The 16,561-nt window shown below is 52.2% G+C and overlaps 1 protein-coding gene across 2 annotated transcripts in view; it reads right to left on the bottom strand.

Annotated features, from left to right (window-relative positions):
* TKTL1 (transketolase like 1) overlaps nucleotides 1-15,923 on the bottom strand; it is a 37,824-nt gene extending 21,901 nt beyond the window's left edge. Inside the window, exons 1-6 of one of the 2 annotated variants that reach the window (XM_006166986.2) lie at nucleotides 15,861-15,923; nucleotides 11,587-11,704; nucleotides 7,285-7,382; nucleotides 6,350-6,541; nucleotides 6,139-6,266; nucleotides 4,401-4,594 (exon numbers count right to left, since the gene is read on the bottom strand). In XM_006166986.2, the coding sequence (XP_006167048.1) occupies nucleotides 4,401-4,594; nucleotides 6,139-6,266; nucleotides 6,350-6,541; nucleotides 7,285-7,382; nucleotides 11,587-11,670 (696 nt within the window). In that variant the 5' untranslated portion in view covers nucleotides 11,671-11,704; nucleotides 15,861-15,923. Of the gene's footprint in view, nucleotides 1-4,400; nucleotides 4,595-6,138; nucleotides 6,267-6,349; nucleotides 6,542-7,284; nucleotides 7,383-9,267; nucleotides 9,355-11,586; nucleotides 11,705-15,860 lie in introns of those variants that run through there. The other variant, XM_006166987.1, reaches the window with a different exon arrangement.
* Between the last annotated feature and the right edge of the window lie 638 nt (nucleotides 15,924-16,561).

Genomic DNA, 16,561 nt, shown 5'->3' with positions numbered 1-16,561 from the left:
GAGGACTAATACGGAAGATTTCTTGCTGAGACTTGCCCCTCCAGACCCCATTTCTTGAGCGGAGAGGCAAAAACACAGGCTTCTGAGATGCCTACTGAACCTGAGCTGTGAAAAATTACTTTCGAAGACTAAAACGGAAGACACTTTATAGCCAGGTTGGCCAAAACCACAGACTAAGACAAGATACTAAGATCGGCAAGAGATAAAAGGTCAAGTTAGCTACAAAGGATATCCCGCCAGGCTAACCGCGGACCTCTCTCGTCGGAATCCACGTGAGCGAGGGAAAAATGGGAAGATATACTCAAAGTGTTAAGTGAAAAACAATTTCAGCCAAGAATACTATACCCGGCAATATTATCCTTCGTATGGGAAGAAAAGACAAGAACATCCTCAGATAAACAAAACCTGAAAGAATTTACCAACACCAGACCAGCTCTCCAAGACGTTCTAAAGGGAGTGCTGTATCAGGAAAACTAAATACAGACACACAGAAATAAGAGTTCAAAAACAACTAAGCAGATGGCCAACCTAACGGTAGGGGCAAGTCTGGGGTCGGACGTTACCTTCCAGAATTTTAACAGAGAGCTCGGACCACAACAGAAGATAGATTTAAGTACATGAGAATGAACTGGTGAAAGAGAATCTTATGACTTTTGACTAAAACCTTACCGAGTTTCTTCTATGCTTTGTTTTCCAGATTTAAGGACTTTTGTCTTGTCTCGAACTGTCAATACGTTCATGTACCTGCTACTTGAACAGAACCCTACCTTGTTTCCTGGATTTTTAAGTCTTAAGCAAAGTTCTCTTAACTTTTATTTTGATTTTGATTTTCTGAAGCTAAAACTTGTTTTTTTTTTGAAATTAAAAAATTTATTAAAAATACCTATTTAATAATGACTGCAGTAAGCTATTTAGCCTCAGCTAGGTGCTACTTTATAGTATGTTCATTCTACTCAGAGATCCATGCCTGAAGTCAGACATGTGCTTACAGGTATGTATACATCAGCCAAACTTGCTATTGGAAGTAGTTAGAATAATTAAGATATTTTGTGAATCAATAAAATGTAGGGAGTGGGGGTAGGAATAGAAAGCAACTGTAGATACCAGAGACAGTTTGGGAGGAGGGTGGGAAACGACAGGGTGAGAAACAGAGGGGGAAAATACATACACATACATACATACACAGACACACACACACAGACACACACACACACACATACACACACACACAGATATGTAAGAAACAAGACGTGAAAAATTACTTGTTGACGATACCGTGTATGATTAAGCCACCATAGAGTGGATTCAGGATGAAAAATCGCATTGTGTATGCTGTGATGATGCTCAGTGAATGAATATAAAATAAATAAATACATTTTAAAGAAAAACAAATAAGTGATTAAAATGTTATGGATATTATACACGTGCTACTTAGACATATAGGCTGTTTTTATACAATATAATTAAATCAATTTCTGTATGTTAACAACGTCAACAAAAAGAAACAATGCGGGCAACGGAAGAATGGGGAAATATAGTCAAAGTGTTAAAATGAAAAACAATTTCGACCAAGAATACTACACTCAGCAAGACTATCCTTCATATGGAAAGGAAAGATTAAAAAAAAAAATTTTCGGAACCAGCAGTTAGCATAATGGCTATGTCGCTGGACTCCCACGTAGTCGACCGCGGTTCGAGTCCCGGACCCGGTGGCTTAAACTCAGGTCGGGCGCGTGTGCGTGCGTGCCCAAGATCCCCAAGAGGAGAACGGAGGAGAAGGGATTGCGGCGTGGCCATCCCCCCTGGGGGGGTGATCTTTCGCTTTCTGCCCGTCTCTGTCTTTTTGGCGAGCGTACGCACCCTATAGCAAAAACCTCTCAAAAAGAAAAAAAAGAAAAAGAAAAAGCATGGCACATATACTCTATGGAATACTATTCAGGTACAAAAAACAACAAGACCCTGGCATTTGATAGAAAGTGGCCGAATATGCAGGATTTACTGCTGAGTGAAGCAAGCCAGGCTACGAAAGGTAGATATTGCATGTATCTGCTTAATATATACCGACTAGCCACACTCTATGGTAGAGATTGAAATACTGGAGGGCATAAAGGCAGTGAAAACAGTTATGGACGCTGAAGACAGTGTGGGCCTAGGGAGGGAGGGAGAATGGGAGACCATAGAGAAGGCAATCAGGAGAAAAATAGGTATGACATTTGTGGGACACAGAAAAGGTTTATTATCTGTCGAGGGTAATATGTATAGTATTTTCAGCTGGACTGGTCTGAGAAGTATTTAATGTTAGGTAAATTCTCTTTACCAGTCAAATGATGTGTAGCGAGTGAATGTTTAAATAAGAAGAGAAAGAGAAATAATAATAATAATCATCTGGAAAAAAAATGAAAAGCTATTTGTTGATGAGGATGTGGAGTATAATATCTTTGTCTTGACTGATATGCATGGTAATCGTGCTGGAAAAAGAAATGTCATGCACCGTAAAGATGTATGTGATGGGGCTAGCAGGTGGCGTGGTGATTAACGGCGCAGGACTCCCACGTGGCTGACTGGTTCAAGTCCTGGACCTGGTGGCTTGCTTTCTCACTTTCCCACTCTTGTCTCTCTGTCTTTCTTTTATTTAAATAAATAAAAAGAAATATGTGACTAAATGTAATATGAAATAAACAAACAATTGCTGAAACAAGGAATCAACCTAAGTGTCCAAGACCTGATGACTGGGTGCATACATACTACGGAACATTACACAGCTATAAGAAACAATGAGGCCCTACCATTTGATTCCAAGTGGATGACTATGGAAGACTTACTGTTGGACAAAGTGAGGTGTACTTTGAAAGATACACACTGTATATCCCCACTCGACATGTACCAAATATCTGTACTCAGGGCAGAAATGGAACGATCTGAAGATACGATAGCAGAGAGATACAACAGTACAGGGGATTCAGTGCTTGTACCAGAAACTGTAAGGGAGGGCAGTGGTTGGTTCAGAGTGGGTTAGGTAGTGGGCGACTGTGAGGTGCAAAGGGAGGAAACATTTAACAGAAAGAAACATCTCTGTTGAAAATATATACATCACAACCCAGACTTTATGTAAAATGTGAAATCAGCCTGGAAAAATAAATAAATAAATAAATCAAAAGGCAGAATTTCTTAATTTTAAAAAAAGTGATTAATGAGACCAGCAGTTAGCATAATGGCTATGTCGTTGAACTCCCGTGTAGTCGACCGCGGTTTGCGTCCCGGACCCGGTGGCTTAAATTCACGCCGGGCGCGTGTGCGTGCGTGCCCAAGATCCCGAGAGGAGAATGGAGAAGAAGGGATTGCGGCGTGGCCATTTCCCCCGGGGAGTTACTTCTCGCTTTCTGTCTCTGTCTTTCTGGCGAGCGTACACATCCTATAGCAAAAACCTCTCCAAAAAGAAAAGTGATTAATAGGGCCAGCAGGTGGCGTGGTGGTTAAAAGGGCGCAGGACTCCCACATGGCTGACCATGGTTCGAGTCTCAGACCTGGCGGCTTGCTTTCTCACTCACACTCCCCGCCCCCCTCACCTCTCTAACCCTCTCTGAACAAATTAAAATAAATAAATAAATGGATTTGAAAAGTGATTAAAAACAAAAAGCCCCAAGGGCCCATCAGATGCCATGGTGGATAAGGTGTTGGACTCCCACATGGCCAACAGTCATTCAAGTCCTGGACCTGGCGGCTAGCTTTCTCATCTCACCCCACTCCGCCCTTAGCTCTATCTGTCTCTGGTGACATCATGTGTCCTGTAGCAAAAATAAATAAATAAATAAATAAATAAATAAATAAATGAAATGAACACTGAGTCACTAGAAAAATCATGGACTTTTTTTGCATAGAAAGACACGTCATAACTCTCCAAACGACCCAGTAACTCCTTTGAAAAAATAAGTAAACCCAGAAAGGCCTTCTCTGTTCAGGGTTCCGTGCCTACTCTGATTCCTTTCTGATGAACTGGTCTGCTTCCTCAGGCAGTACAGAGAGTAAGTTTAGAAGATCAGCCTCCCCCCACCCCTCCCCACTTCGGGTGGACACAGCATAGTGGCAGTTTCATGCACGGGGTGCAAACCAACATCAGGAAGCAAGAAAAAGCCACACAGCACCAGGTGCTACTAAGTAGCAAGTGACCAATGAGAAAATTCAGACCGAAGTGTGAAAGCAAAGGATCAAAATCAGAGCTAACAAAAGAGAAGGCAAACCCGTCTTTATTGGTTATTACGGCCAGTTAACGGCACATTGCCTAATCGTCGTTTTGTCTGTGGAGACCAGAAGAAAAGGGAATTCTGTGTATTTAGGAAGAAAATTACAGAATAAAGCAGCCGACCTGCACGACTTTCTCAACTATCCACCTTTCTGCCCACCTTGTCGCCAACTCCGTAAATGGGCGGAGTGGTCATTTTTATATCCGCGATGCTGATTATAGGTGAGTCCTCAATGGGGGGTTTGGGTATGAGACTCCGATTGGTCTGTATTTGGCTCTCAATCAGCTTGATAATCGCATCTGCTCTTTCCTTGGACATTGGCTTTCCATACCAACTTTCGGTATCCTCAACACCTGCAACGACACAAATAAAAGACCTTCGGTCTGTGACTACGTGACGGGCGCCTGTTAGGTCATCTGAACGCCATCCTGACAGAAGGGCTGTCAGCCTGAGACTCGAGTTAAGTGAAGAGTCTGGCACAGAGGGCCTGGGATGGTACTGTGTTCAGAGAGAACGGTCGGGACTGAGCCGTACCCTCAGAGGCCCTTCTGGGGACCGCTGGCCCATTTGCTGCTGACTGGAGGGGTGAGTGAGGAGAACAAGCTGGAAGGACAGGGAGGGCAGACCGTGGAGGGTGGCTGACAAGGACTTTTGAGTTCTACCCAAAGCAAGATGGGAGACCACTGAAGGGTTTAGAGTAGCGGAAGTGACTGACAAGCTCTGTTTTAGAAAGCGCGTGGTGGTGGGCCAGCAGGTGGCATGGAGATTAAGGCTCCGGGTCCCACACGGCCAACTGCATGGCTTGAGTCCCAGACCTGGACCCAGCAGCTTGAAGAATCACGCCGGGCATGTGTATGTGAGTGCCCAAAACCCCAAGAGGAAGATGGGACGAGAAGGAATTGTGGGACGGCCATATCCCTGGGGGGTGGTCTCTCTCTGCCCCTCCCTCCCTCCCTCCCTCCCTCTCTCCCTCCCTCTCCCTCTCCCATGCATTATGTGCCCCATGGCAAAAACTTAAAAGGATAAGGAAGAAGGCAAGTGTGTGGTGGCAGTGACAAGAACAACAGTGTGGAGGAAAAGGAGCTGGAGGTACAAAGGTCCCTCTAAAGAGATGCTGCAGTTGGGAGAGATGACGAGGGCTTGGCGACTGCCACGGACAGGAAAGATGGGGAGGAGTGGACGGATCTGAGAGAACACTTGAATGGACGGAAAGTGCGGACGGGGATACAGAGGAAAGGGAGGCAGAGACGACGACAACATCCAGCTTCTGCCAGGAACATGCCGGTAAAGGCATCCTTTACCAAACTAGGGGTGGTGTCAGAGTAAGACTGCATCTTGGGGAGGAGACACACCACCATTTCATTCTACTTTTGCGACTGTTTATAAACTTGAGAAGAACAACTTCAGGTGTCTCACGAGACACACACACACACACACACACACACACACACACACACACACCCTCCCCCCGCTGCCTCTCCCTTTCCTAGCTCCCCATGCATTCTTCTGGAACCTGGGCCTCAGCAAGCTTCTATGTACACACACCCTTCTTTCTGCGCCTGCTCCCACGCACAGCACGCTTCCCGACCCAGGATTCACCTGGTGACTGTGCCCTGCCAGCCCTCCTCTAACCGATGGCCTACCCTAGCCACTCCCTCATGCAGGTAAAAGAGCACTATTTACTTGCTAGGTATTGGGGCTTCCCCTCCAACCCTGTGCAGACAAGCCATCTAGTGAGGGCAAGAGCAAGCCGGGCCTCTAACACACTTTGAAGGTGTAATCACTGCCTACTGAGGAAGTCGTCTCAGCCCGGCCAGCCTGAGCTTCCTTCCGCCGCTTACGTCCTGCAGACGGGCATCTGTAACGACCGCTGGCAGGAAAGGAAATGCTGGCTTACTTGGCACGCCCCGGCCCTTGAAGGTCTTGGCAATCACAGCAGTAGGCTTCTTCTTCACCTGAGCTGCCTGCCAGAAGACCTGGCACAGCACCTCCACATCGCGGCCATCCACCACATAAGTATTCCACCTGGCAACAGAGGACGTGGCCGGTTACGGGAGATGGAGGAGGGCAGGACAAAAAGAAGGTGAAGCAAGAGAGGACACCGTTACCCAAAGGCTTCACAGCGCTTCTGACAGATGTCTATGCTGTGCTCAGGGGGCAAGCTGCCACCGTGTCCCAGGCGGTTCACGTCAAAGATGGCCACGAGGTTGTCCAGACTGTAGTGGGAAGCGAAGGCCAAGGCCTCCCACACGGAGCCTTCCAAGGACTCGCTGTCTCCCAGGAGGCAGAACACCCGGTAGCTGCAGCAAGCCAAGAGAGGTTCAGGGCCGTGCTGGGCCACTTGAGCAAGGAGAGAGGCAAAGGAACAGAAGGGACAGGCTGCCTCAGAGTGTGAGGGTCCTATGTGGGCTTTCCTCATCAACACGGCCAGTCCACGCGGTCCAGCTTTCACAGCTGGGTGTCCCAAGAGGGGTTTTGCCAGCTGGAAGGCCGCTTTTAGGTAGTTCTGCTGCTTCTCCCCATTGACGAACAAGAAGGCAGAGGGGAATAGGAGGACATCCGCTTCCCTATGACCCAGTCAACCCCCACGCCTATGTCCTCCTGCTCTGTCCCTTCAGGCACGGACGCTCTCCTCCTCTGATCCGGCCATTTTACTGACAGTCCCCCAAACATCGAAACATCCTCCCTCAGGAGCACAGGCGCTGCTGGAAAGGTAAATTCCTCCAGCAGAAGCCACGTGAAACACCTATGTCAATAAACCACGTCCCGGGCCCCAGTGAAACACTCTGAAGTCTGTAAAAACTCACTACGACCCCAGGGTAAGACCTGGGAGAGGCAAGGATCGCTGTCAAACGTTGGCAGGCTCCTGAGAAGTAGAGCGGGATGACTGCCCAGAGAGTGGAAGCAGCGTGACCGAGTACCTTCCAGAGTGGTCGCCAGAGGCCAGAATGGGGACTGGTCCGTCGGGGCTCTTTCCCACCTACACCCCCCGGAGGGGGATGCGCGGTGGGGCAGTTAAGTGTTTCCTGGGTAAGCACCTTACCTGGCCGTGTCAAAGTACTTGCCAGTGTATGCCATACCGCACGCGACCCCCAGTCCTTGCCCGAGCCATCCAGTTGCCACATCAACAATCGACAGTCTCTGTGAGAGAGAAGGGACCCAATGAACCTAGGCACAGGGGCAGGACACGGCGCTGGGCAGCATCTCCCACCCATCTGGGCGAAGAAGCCCTCTTCACCACATCCGCGTGCACCCCACATCTCAGACCCATGTTAGAGGCATCTGGGTTGCGAGTCAGGCCCGGGGCCTGCCTGGGCTAGAAAGAGGGTGACAAAGGCGAGGAAGACGCCTGTCATCAACGCCAGGGAGCTGTAGGAAATCCATACAGACTGGTGAGGGGGACCGAAGTTCCGGGAGCACAGAGGAACGAGCCTGTGTGCGACGCAGAAAACGTGAGGCATGATGCTTGTCCTTTCCTCCACCCTTCCACACCGCCCCCACCCCCCAAACCAGAGGCTCAAGCTGGGGGAAAGTACAGGCTCTGAAGCCGAGACCACCAACACCAAAGGCAGTCGACTTGTCGGGTTGGGCAAACTGGTGTCAATCGAGATCTTAGGAGGGTCCGCCCGGAAGTGCCGACCCATGCCCCCTCAACCGACACCCTGCCTGGACACATGGAAGTCGTCTCCGTCCCATGGAGTGAACATGGCCGTCTGAGGGCCCCAAGGCTGTGTCCAAGGGTTGCTGCGCCGACGGGGTGGTCCCCACTCCCAAGTGTTCAGGCACGCTCAATCGATTCAAGAGTTTCTGCTGCTAACACTTTAGCCTGGCTACCAAGCATCTCTTGCCTCGGTCCTTGCAGTGGCCTCTGTGCCACCCCACCCCCAGTGCTGCCTCCATAGCCTCGCACAACCTGGCCACCCGGGGAAGCCTGTTAAAACTTCAGCTGGCAGGACCAGCAGATGGCATAATGGTTACGTTGCTGGACTCCCACGAAGTCGACCGCGGTTCGAGTCCTGGACTCGGTGGCTAGAAACACACGCTACTTGTGTCTGTGCGCACCCCCCCCCCGAGATCCCGAGAGGAGAATGGAGGAGAAGAGACTGTACCCTGGCCATCCCTCCTGGGGGGTGATTTCTCGCTTTCTTTCCCTGTCTGGCTCTGTCTCTGGTGAGCGGATGGGCCCTACAGCAAAAATGTCTCTAACAAAACAAAATAAAAAAAACTTCGGCTGCCTCCAGGGCCAGCAGGCAGTGTGGGGGTTAAGGCGCTGGACTCCCACCTGGCCGACCGCGGTGTGAGTCCGGGACACGGTGGCTTGAAAACCACACCTGGCACGTGCGTGCGCGCCCAGGATCCCAAGAGGACAATGGAGGAGAAGGGACTGTGGCCTGGCCATCCCACCCCCTCCCAGGGGAGGGGTGTGATTTCTCACTGTCTCTCTCTGGCAAGCACACATGCTCTATGGCAGAAACCTTCAAACAAACAAAAACCTGAATGTTCAGCTGGCTCACCACACAAGGTCTTCCCAACTCCTCCCAAGCAGACGCCCAGGATCCCAAGAGGACAATGGAGGAGAAGGGACTGTGGCCTGGCCATCCCACCCCCTCCCAGGGGAGGGGTGTGATTTCTCACTGTCTCTCTCTGGCAAGCACACATGCTCTATGGCAGAAACCTTCAAACAAACAAAAACCTGAATGTTCAGCTGGCTCACCACACAAGGTCTTCCCAACTCCTCCCAAGCAGAGCTCATGTTCTCCTACCGGCCCGCCCAATCCAGCTTTATCATCTCCTACCCACTCCCCGCACCCCACCCCCCCCCACTCTGGGCACATGCCCACCTCAGGGCTTTAGCACTCCTGTCTCCCTCTACCCGAGTGCCCATGAATAGATGGGGGGCACGGCTCATTCTCCACCTCTTCCAAACCTCTGCTCAAACATCAGCATGGAGACTTTCTGGCCACTTTGTTTCCACTGGTGTCCTCTACCCCCTCTGCTCCGCTTGTTCTAGATCGCTTAGCCCTACCTGACATGTTATCTGTTCCCGGGGTTATGTCCTGCCCATCCCCCTTCCTCTGTTCCAATGTCCACTCCATTCAAGTGGAGGTCTGTGTGTCCTTGGGTTCTTCCCACAGATAAAGGAACTGGTGCTCATTACCCTCTGCTCTCCCTGCCCCCTTCTTGCTTTCTCCCCTCGACTCCGCCTCCCTGGGCTCTTGTGACCTGCTCTGGTTTCCTTCACAAGCACAGTGACCCCCGAGACTCCCTCTCAGTTTTGCATCTCTAGCCCAGCAGAGCTGCCTGATTCAAATCTCTTCTGAGCACATCTATCCCTGCCTGGCTCGACCTGCCTCCCCTGTGGCTCCCGCCTCACTCCTGTAATGAGTTCTGGCTCCCAGTGGCCTTGCCTGCCCCTCAGGCAGAGCCTGGGCTCAGCGCTCAGACCAACTCTGCTCCCACCCCCAGGCCATGAAGACTGGGTGGGGCAGATGAGGCCACCACAAGGCTTCACCTCAAGGGTACCACGAAGACAAGAGCTCCCTCAGGTGGCAAGAGGCTTAAAGGACAAGCTAAGAAGTTGGTGGGGAATCAGCAGGATGCCTGGCCTGGCAGAAGCACCGCCCCCATGTCTGGGGGGCCCTTCTCTTTCCCAAGAGCCCTGACGCTGGGGGGAGTGAAGGGAGGCGGGAAGACCCGATTCAGAGGGAGTCCGGGCTAGAGTGAAGACGCACACAAGGTCCCAGGGGTACCCAATGGGACTGCTCTCCCAGATGGCAATCCTCCCTCTCTCGTGCCGGCACAAGATGTGCCCTGGGGATGAAGTCCTGAGCACAGAGGCCTCTGGGTATTTTCTGGGCCTGCTGGTGGGAAGAGACAAAAGAACTGATGCCACAAGAACAGAGGCCTGTGGGCTGAGGGTCCTAAATCTCCTCACTTGGGCTCCTTCAGCACTGACGGCTCTAAGGGGATCCAAGGACCTGGCAGTCAGGGGCGACGCCAGGCCTTGGCCGCTAGTCTTCCTGCACTAGACACCCGGTGTGTCCCAAGGATCCGGGAGCTAGTGGCCAGCCCCGGCTTCAGGACTGGCACTGCCCAGGGCACTGCCGCTCCCCCACCTGTGGCGCGTCTAACTGACCCCGTCCCAGTCACGGCCACGGCGAACTAGCCTGTGTAATTTTTCTCTCCTCTCCCCATTTTCTACCTGCACCTGAAGAACACACAAAAGACGACAGCTCAAGAGCATCCGGGGTGCCGCTACTGCAGGCCAGAGAGCCTCGATCTCTCTGAGGCCAGTGGCTCGCAGCAGCAGTCAGAGGACGGAGTAGGCGTCTTCCTCTCTCTTCGGCCAAACGTCCTCATTGTGCCTACATGCTTTTCTTCAGTACCAAAAGGGAAGTTCGAGCTTACAGGCGAGTCATGAGATGCAGCACAGAAGTCCATACGCCCTTCACCTCAACCCACCAGGTGACTCCAACAGACCACGTTCACGTCCTTTGTCTCTCTGAATACACACACACACACACACACACACACACACACACACACAGACCTGCCTGTCTGTCTTTCCTTCCTTATCATTTTTGGCCAAGCCACTTGAGAATATGTCTCAGAGGCCAAGACAAGGGTCACAACTGGGACCCCCTGGACGCTTCGGCCGAGTCCGTGGCTTGATGCTGTCCTTCGCCTGCTTCCCGCTGCCCTGAGCTGGTCTCTGTGTGTGGACACAGAGCTCTCCTAGCTGGGTTTTAAATGTACACTCTGGGACACAGTGTACTTTCCGACCACATCAAACCAGCCACCTGCTCTCAGGTCAAGCTTGCCTTTAATGCTCCTTTTCGTTCCTGTCCCCTCACCCTCAACATCACCAGGTTGCTGGCAGTGTACCCAGTCTAAGGAGATGATACCCCATCAACGTGAGGTCACATCCACAGGGAAACGGGAGGAAAGCTGGCTGATGGGTGGGGCGGGACGTCCCTCCAAAGCCCACACGATTCTCCTCAGACTCAGCGAGTCGCATCTGCTGTGTCCTGGGCCTCTGCCCAGGTGGCACAGAGGAGTGAGAAGAGTACTGTCCAGCCCACGGGGGCTGTGGTGCCAGGTGGGGCGAGGCACGGTACCACAGTGAGAAAGGGCGGGCAGCGAGCTGCCACGTGCCACCCTCCACGCGGCACTCATGTGGTTCCAAGCAGTCCTCACCAGAACACCTGTCGGACATTCACGACACAAAGGAAGAAGCAGGAAACGATAAAGAGCCTCTTTCGGGCCTTGCTGCCGCACGTGGCTTTCGGATGTGGGTTTAAGCAGCAAGCGTCCAAACAGGCCCCGGACTCCCCTGCTCGTGTACCTTTGAGACGACGAACCGGTCGTTGTCTGGGTTCTCCGGTTCCAACTGCTTGTACCTCATCGTGTAGAAAAACAGCACGGACATGATCTCGGCAGAGCTGCTGCACGCTGTAGGGTGGCTGAAAGCAGACATGACACAGGTCATCTCTCCTCGCAGGCAAGCGACTCCCGAGTTTGGCACAGGGTGCACGAGGCTGCCCTTCAGCCCTTGGTCTCCTCAGACCAGAAGCAACGGGGTCATTCCTCCTGGTCTGGGGAGAATCCATCCGAGAGGAAGGGATGCAGGACCACCTGTGACTTCCCCAGCTCCCAGCACTGAGGGATGCTCTACAGCCCAGTACAGTCTAACTTCCCCGCCTGCGCTCCGCCCGGGGGCTCTGAGACCACCCTCTTCTATCAGTGGAGCATCCTGCGCTTCGGGCAGGGTTGCCTCACCACTCTCACGTGATTATTGCTTCACTGGCTTGACTTCATCTGCACTCCTTCCACATGCTGAGGTGGTGTCCTCACTAATCAGAAACTCGACAAAGACCTCATCCTACTACCTAAGATGGATCTCTTTTAGGAACCGGATGGTCAAAACCTGAGAGATTTCTCACGGTCAAGGAACCCAAGCCCCTACCGAGTGCGGAAATAACTGCTGCTCTTAGAAAGTGGCCTATGTGTGGGCCAGTTCCATGGCCTGGTGGTTAAGAAGCTAGGTCCCATGCGGCCAACCGTGCGGCTCGAATCCCAGCCCTGGCGGCCTGTAAAACATCCCACACACACATGTGCGTGCATGTCCACAATCCCGACAGGGTGGAGAAATAGAGGAGAAGGGACGGACAGCGACGTGAACACACCCTGTTGAGGGGTGCTTTCTCCCTCTCTGTCTGCCTGGTCTGTCTGTCTCTCTCTCTCTCTCTCTCTGGAGAGTGCACACGGCCTCTAGAAAATTAAAAAATAAATAAATAGAAAAACAAAAACAGAATCGGCCTATGTGTGAGTCCAATCGATCTCTCACTAATTAATAAGGGGGGAAGGGACCAAAGAACAGGGGACCAAAGTACTCCCTACCGCCCTGACTCCAGTCGGATGACTTCAGGCCCAGCTCATTCCTATTACTAATAGTTTGGTTCAAGTTTCACAAAACAGAAAACGGGGACTTGACCTCTTGTGATAGCAGAGTGCAGGTTGAGCATCCCTCACCCCCAAATCCTGAATGCTCAAACAGCCAAAACCACACCTACCCCCATGTGACTGATCACAGTCAAAATGCTCCAATTAAAAATTATATATACGTGGGGTCGGCAGGTGGCATGGGGGCTAGACTCCCACATGGCCGACCACGCTTTGAGTCCTGGACCTGGCAGCTTGCTTCCTTTCTCACTTTCTCTCTCTCTGGTCAAATTTAAATAAATAAACAAAGTTAAATAAAATAATTCTTAAACAGCAATAAGGACAATCGTATAAACTAAAAAACCAAAAACCAAAAAACTATATATATATACACGGGCCGGCAGGTGGTGGAGGTGCTGGACTCTCGGCTGACCGTGTTACAACTCCTAGACCTGGCAGCTTGCTTTCGCACATGCCCTTTCTCTCTTTCTCTCCCTCTCTCTCTCACTCTCTGGTCAAACTAAAAACATAAATAAATAAATAACAATAATGAACAAAGTTAAATCATACTTTAAAACAACAAACAAACAAACAAAAACATTATACATACATGGGTCAGTAGGTGGCACGGTGGTTACGGGGGGCTGGACTCCCAACGGCCTACTGTGGTTCAAGTCCCGGACCCAGCGGCTTGAAACTCACGCTGGGTGCATGTGCACACGTGCCGGAAATCCCAAGCGGATAATGGAGAAGGGGTTGTGGTATGGCGATCCCCTCCCCGGGTGAGGGTGTGTGTGTGATTTCTCACTTTCCTTCTCTTTGTCTGTCTCTGGCAAGTGCACGTGCCCTAAGGCAAAAACCCTCAAACAAACAAAATCAATACATGCATGGGGGTGGGAGGGGGGAGATCAGGGGAAAAAAACCAACAGAACATTTAACAGACACAAAAGTGCAAAGTTGGGACCAGCAGATGGCGTAATGGTTACATCGCTGGACTCCCTCTTAGTCGACCGCGGGTTCGAGTCCCAGACCCGGTGGCTTCAACCTCATGCCGGGCATGCTTGTGTATATGCCCAAGATCCCAAGAGGAGAACGGAGAAGGGACTGTAGCATGGCCATCCACCCCCACCCCCCCCGGGAGGTGGTTTCTCGCTTTCGGTCTGTCTCTGTCTGTCTGGCGAGCGCACTTGCTCTATAGCAAAAACCTCTCTCGCAAAAAAAAAAAAAAAAAAAAGGAAAGAAAAGGATATATACACACGCACAGTATAAGACTGCCCTCAAGCTACACGCGTACAGCGTATACAAAACAGAACTGTTTCGGGTATACCAAATTCTGTGTTTAGACTTGGGTCCCATCCCTGAGCCATCTCATTTTGTATAGGCAAACATTCCAAAACAAGAGAGGAAAAGATGGAACATTTTGGTCCCAGACATTTCAGGTAAGTGATACTCTACATGCATTTTCTCTGACCATGATGGGATGAAGTTAAAAATCAGTAATAGGAGTACAGGAAAATTCACAAAGTTGTGGAAATTAGACCATGTACACTTTAAAAACTAAAACCTTTTTAGATTTTTGCCACAGGGCACGTGCACTCTCTGGAGACAGACAGAGAGAGCAGGGATGTGATAAATCACGGAGGGGGAGGGGGGAATCCACAATCCTTTCTCCCCCAGTCTCCTCTCAGGATTTTGGGCACGCACTCACACGCACCCGGCCACTAGGTCCAGGTCCGGGACTCAAAGCAGGCAGTCTGGCACATGGGATTCAGCGCCTTCACCAGCATGCCACTTGCTGGCCCGACAGCACACACTTACACAGCCAACGGGTAGGAAAAGAAGAGCTACGAGTCAAGGAGAGAAATCCCAAGGAAGGTGAGAAACGTTTGAGAGATGAGTAAAGAGGAAAGCACCACATACCCAAACCTACGAGACACAGCCAAAGTCCTGCTAAGAACAAAATATAAAGGTGTAAACATTTTTGTTAAAAACAAACAAACCGAAAAAACCTGGATGGGACCAGCAGGCGGCGTGGTGGTGAAGGTGCTAGATTCCCACATGATGGACGAGTCTGAGGTTTGAATCCCGGATCTTGAAAAACACGGCTTGGGAAACACGGCTTGGGAAACACGATGGGTGCGTGTGCCTGCGTATGCCCAGGATCCCAAGAGGAGAATGCACTCGGGATTGTGGCGATAGATAGATAAATAAATAAAAATAAAAAACACGCTACCGCCTCCAATCAACAGCCTAACTTTACAAATTAAGGAATCAAAGAAATAAACCCGAAGTTGGCAGGGGGAGGGAGGAAAGATTAGAGCAGAAACAAATAGCAGACACTGTGGAAATGGAGAAAAGGCAACAAAAGCAAAAGTTGGTTCTTTGAAAAGATGACCAAAAGTCTCGGTACACCGGGAAGCCTTAAAGAGAGGAGACGCAAGTAATGAGGATCCCAAGTGAAAGCGAGGCCATTCCTGAGGAATCCCACAGAAAGAAGGAGCGTCGGAGGCCCAGCCGCTGGGGTAGGCAGGAAAGCCAGCGCGCGCTGCAAGATCGACGGCCGCGGGCTAGGTTCAGACCCGTGGTCGGCCAGAACGCAGGCTGCAATGCAAGCACCCAGGATCCTGAGGACCTGAGGAGCTGGGGAGCCGGGATCACAACATGACTAGACTAGATGGGGTCGAGGGCGCCTGCCCGGCCCCGTGCCACTCAACACCCAGACAGGAAAACGGAGACTCCAGCAGATGCCAGAACGGAACTACCAGAGTCCTGGAATCGACCGGACGCCCACTGAGTGGTTAACCTGAGAGGGCCGCCTAGCGCCTAGGGACCGCGGCACCACCAGACGTGAAAGAGCCCAAACTCTGAGGAGGTCGAGGCAGTGAAAACAAACGAACTCGCACCAGACACCTGTGAAGAACCACCACCCTGTGCCCGATGGCCGCACTGGGCAAACTCTCCCAATGCTGAAAGAATCAGTGCCGCCTCTCCTCAGATTCTTCCAGAAATCCAGTCAGCGGAACCCTTCGCACCTCTCTTAGTCGGTCACTGCCATGGCCTCGATAGACTCCGAACGAGAAAGCCCCAGACACACATCCCTCATCGGCAGACAGAAACACCCAGCACACCACCAGCCAGCCCGGCTGTCCCTCTGCGCCCTCAGCAGCGCGCCCTCACCATCAGGTAAACGCGGTGTTCGTGCGTCGCGTCCGGGGCACCAGGCAAGGACACTGACCTGACGCAGGAGGCCCCGGCCCCGCTTCCGCGCTCCCGCGCTCCCGCGCTCCCGGCCAACAGCCGCCCGCGTGATCCACCCCAGGTCCACCCGCGGCCCGCTCAAACCGGCTCCGAACCGGTGAGGGCCTGGGACGGCACTGCGGGCCTGTAGAACCTCGCGCGGGCCAGGCAGGCACCCAAGCAGAGACAGCCTGCCCCACGGGCTGGCGACAGTCACGCCTGACGGGCATCCTGCGGCTTGGGGTGGCAGCCGTCCCCGGCGGCCGGGGACAGGGATTCTATGGCTGAGCCCCCCCGCCCCCCCCCCAGGCCCTCTTTCTTCCCACAGGCGCCGTCCCCGGGGCCCCGCCGACGCGGGCTTCGACGACAGGGCCGTACCCACCACTTCCCGGAGCACCTGCACCGTCTTCTCATCAGGCCGGGCCTCGTCCAACGGCCGGGCCTCGTGCAAGGCCGCGGCGCTCCCCTCGGAGTCGGACATGGCTGCGAGCGCGCAGAAGTCTGCCCAGCAACTGAGCGCGCCGGCGTCTGCCCAGCAACTGAGCGCTCGCGGCGCGGCCCTCTCGAGAACTGCGCTGGACGATCCCTCCGCGCGCATGCTCCCAGCCGCCAAGCGCGGACGGACGTTCGCCGCTGGGCCG

Source organism: Tupaia chinensis, unplaced genomic scaffold, assembly GCF_000334495.1.
Source record: "Tupaia chinensis unplaced genomic scaffold, TupChi_1.0 Scaffold144382_1, whole genome shotgun sequence".
NCBI lineage: Eukaryota > Metazoa > Chordata > Mammalia > Scandentia > Tupaiidae > Tupaia > Tupaia belangeri.
This window is presented reverse-complemented; position numbering and strand designations above follow the sequence as displayed.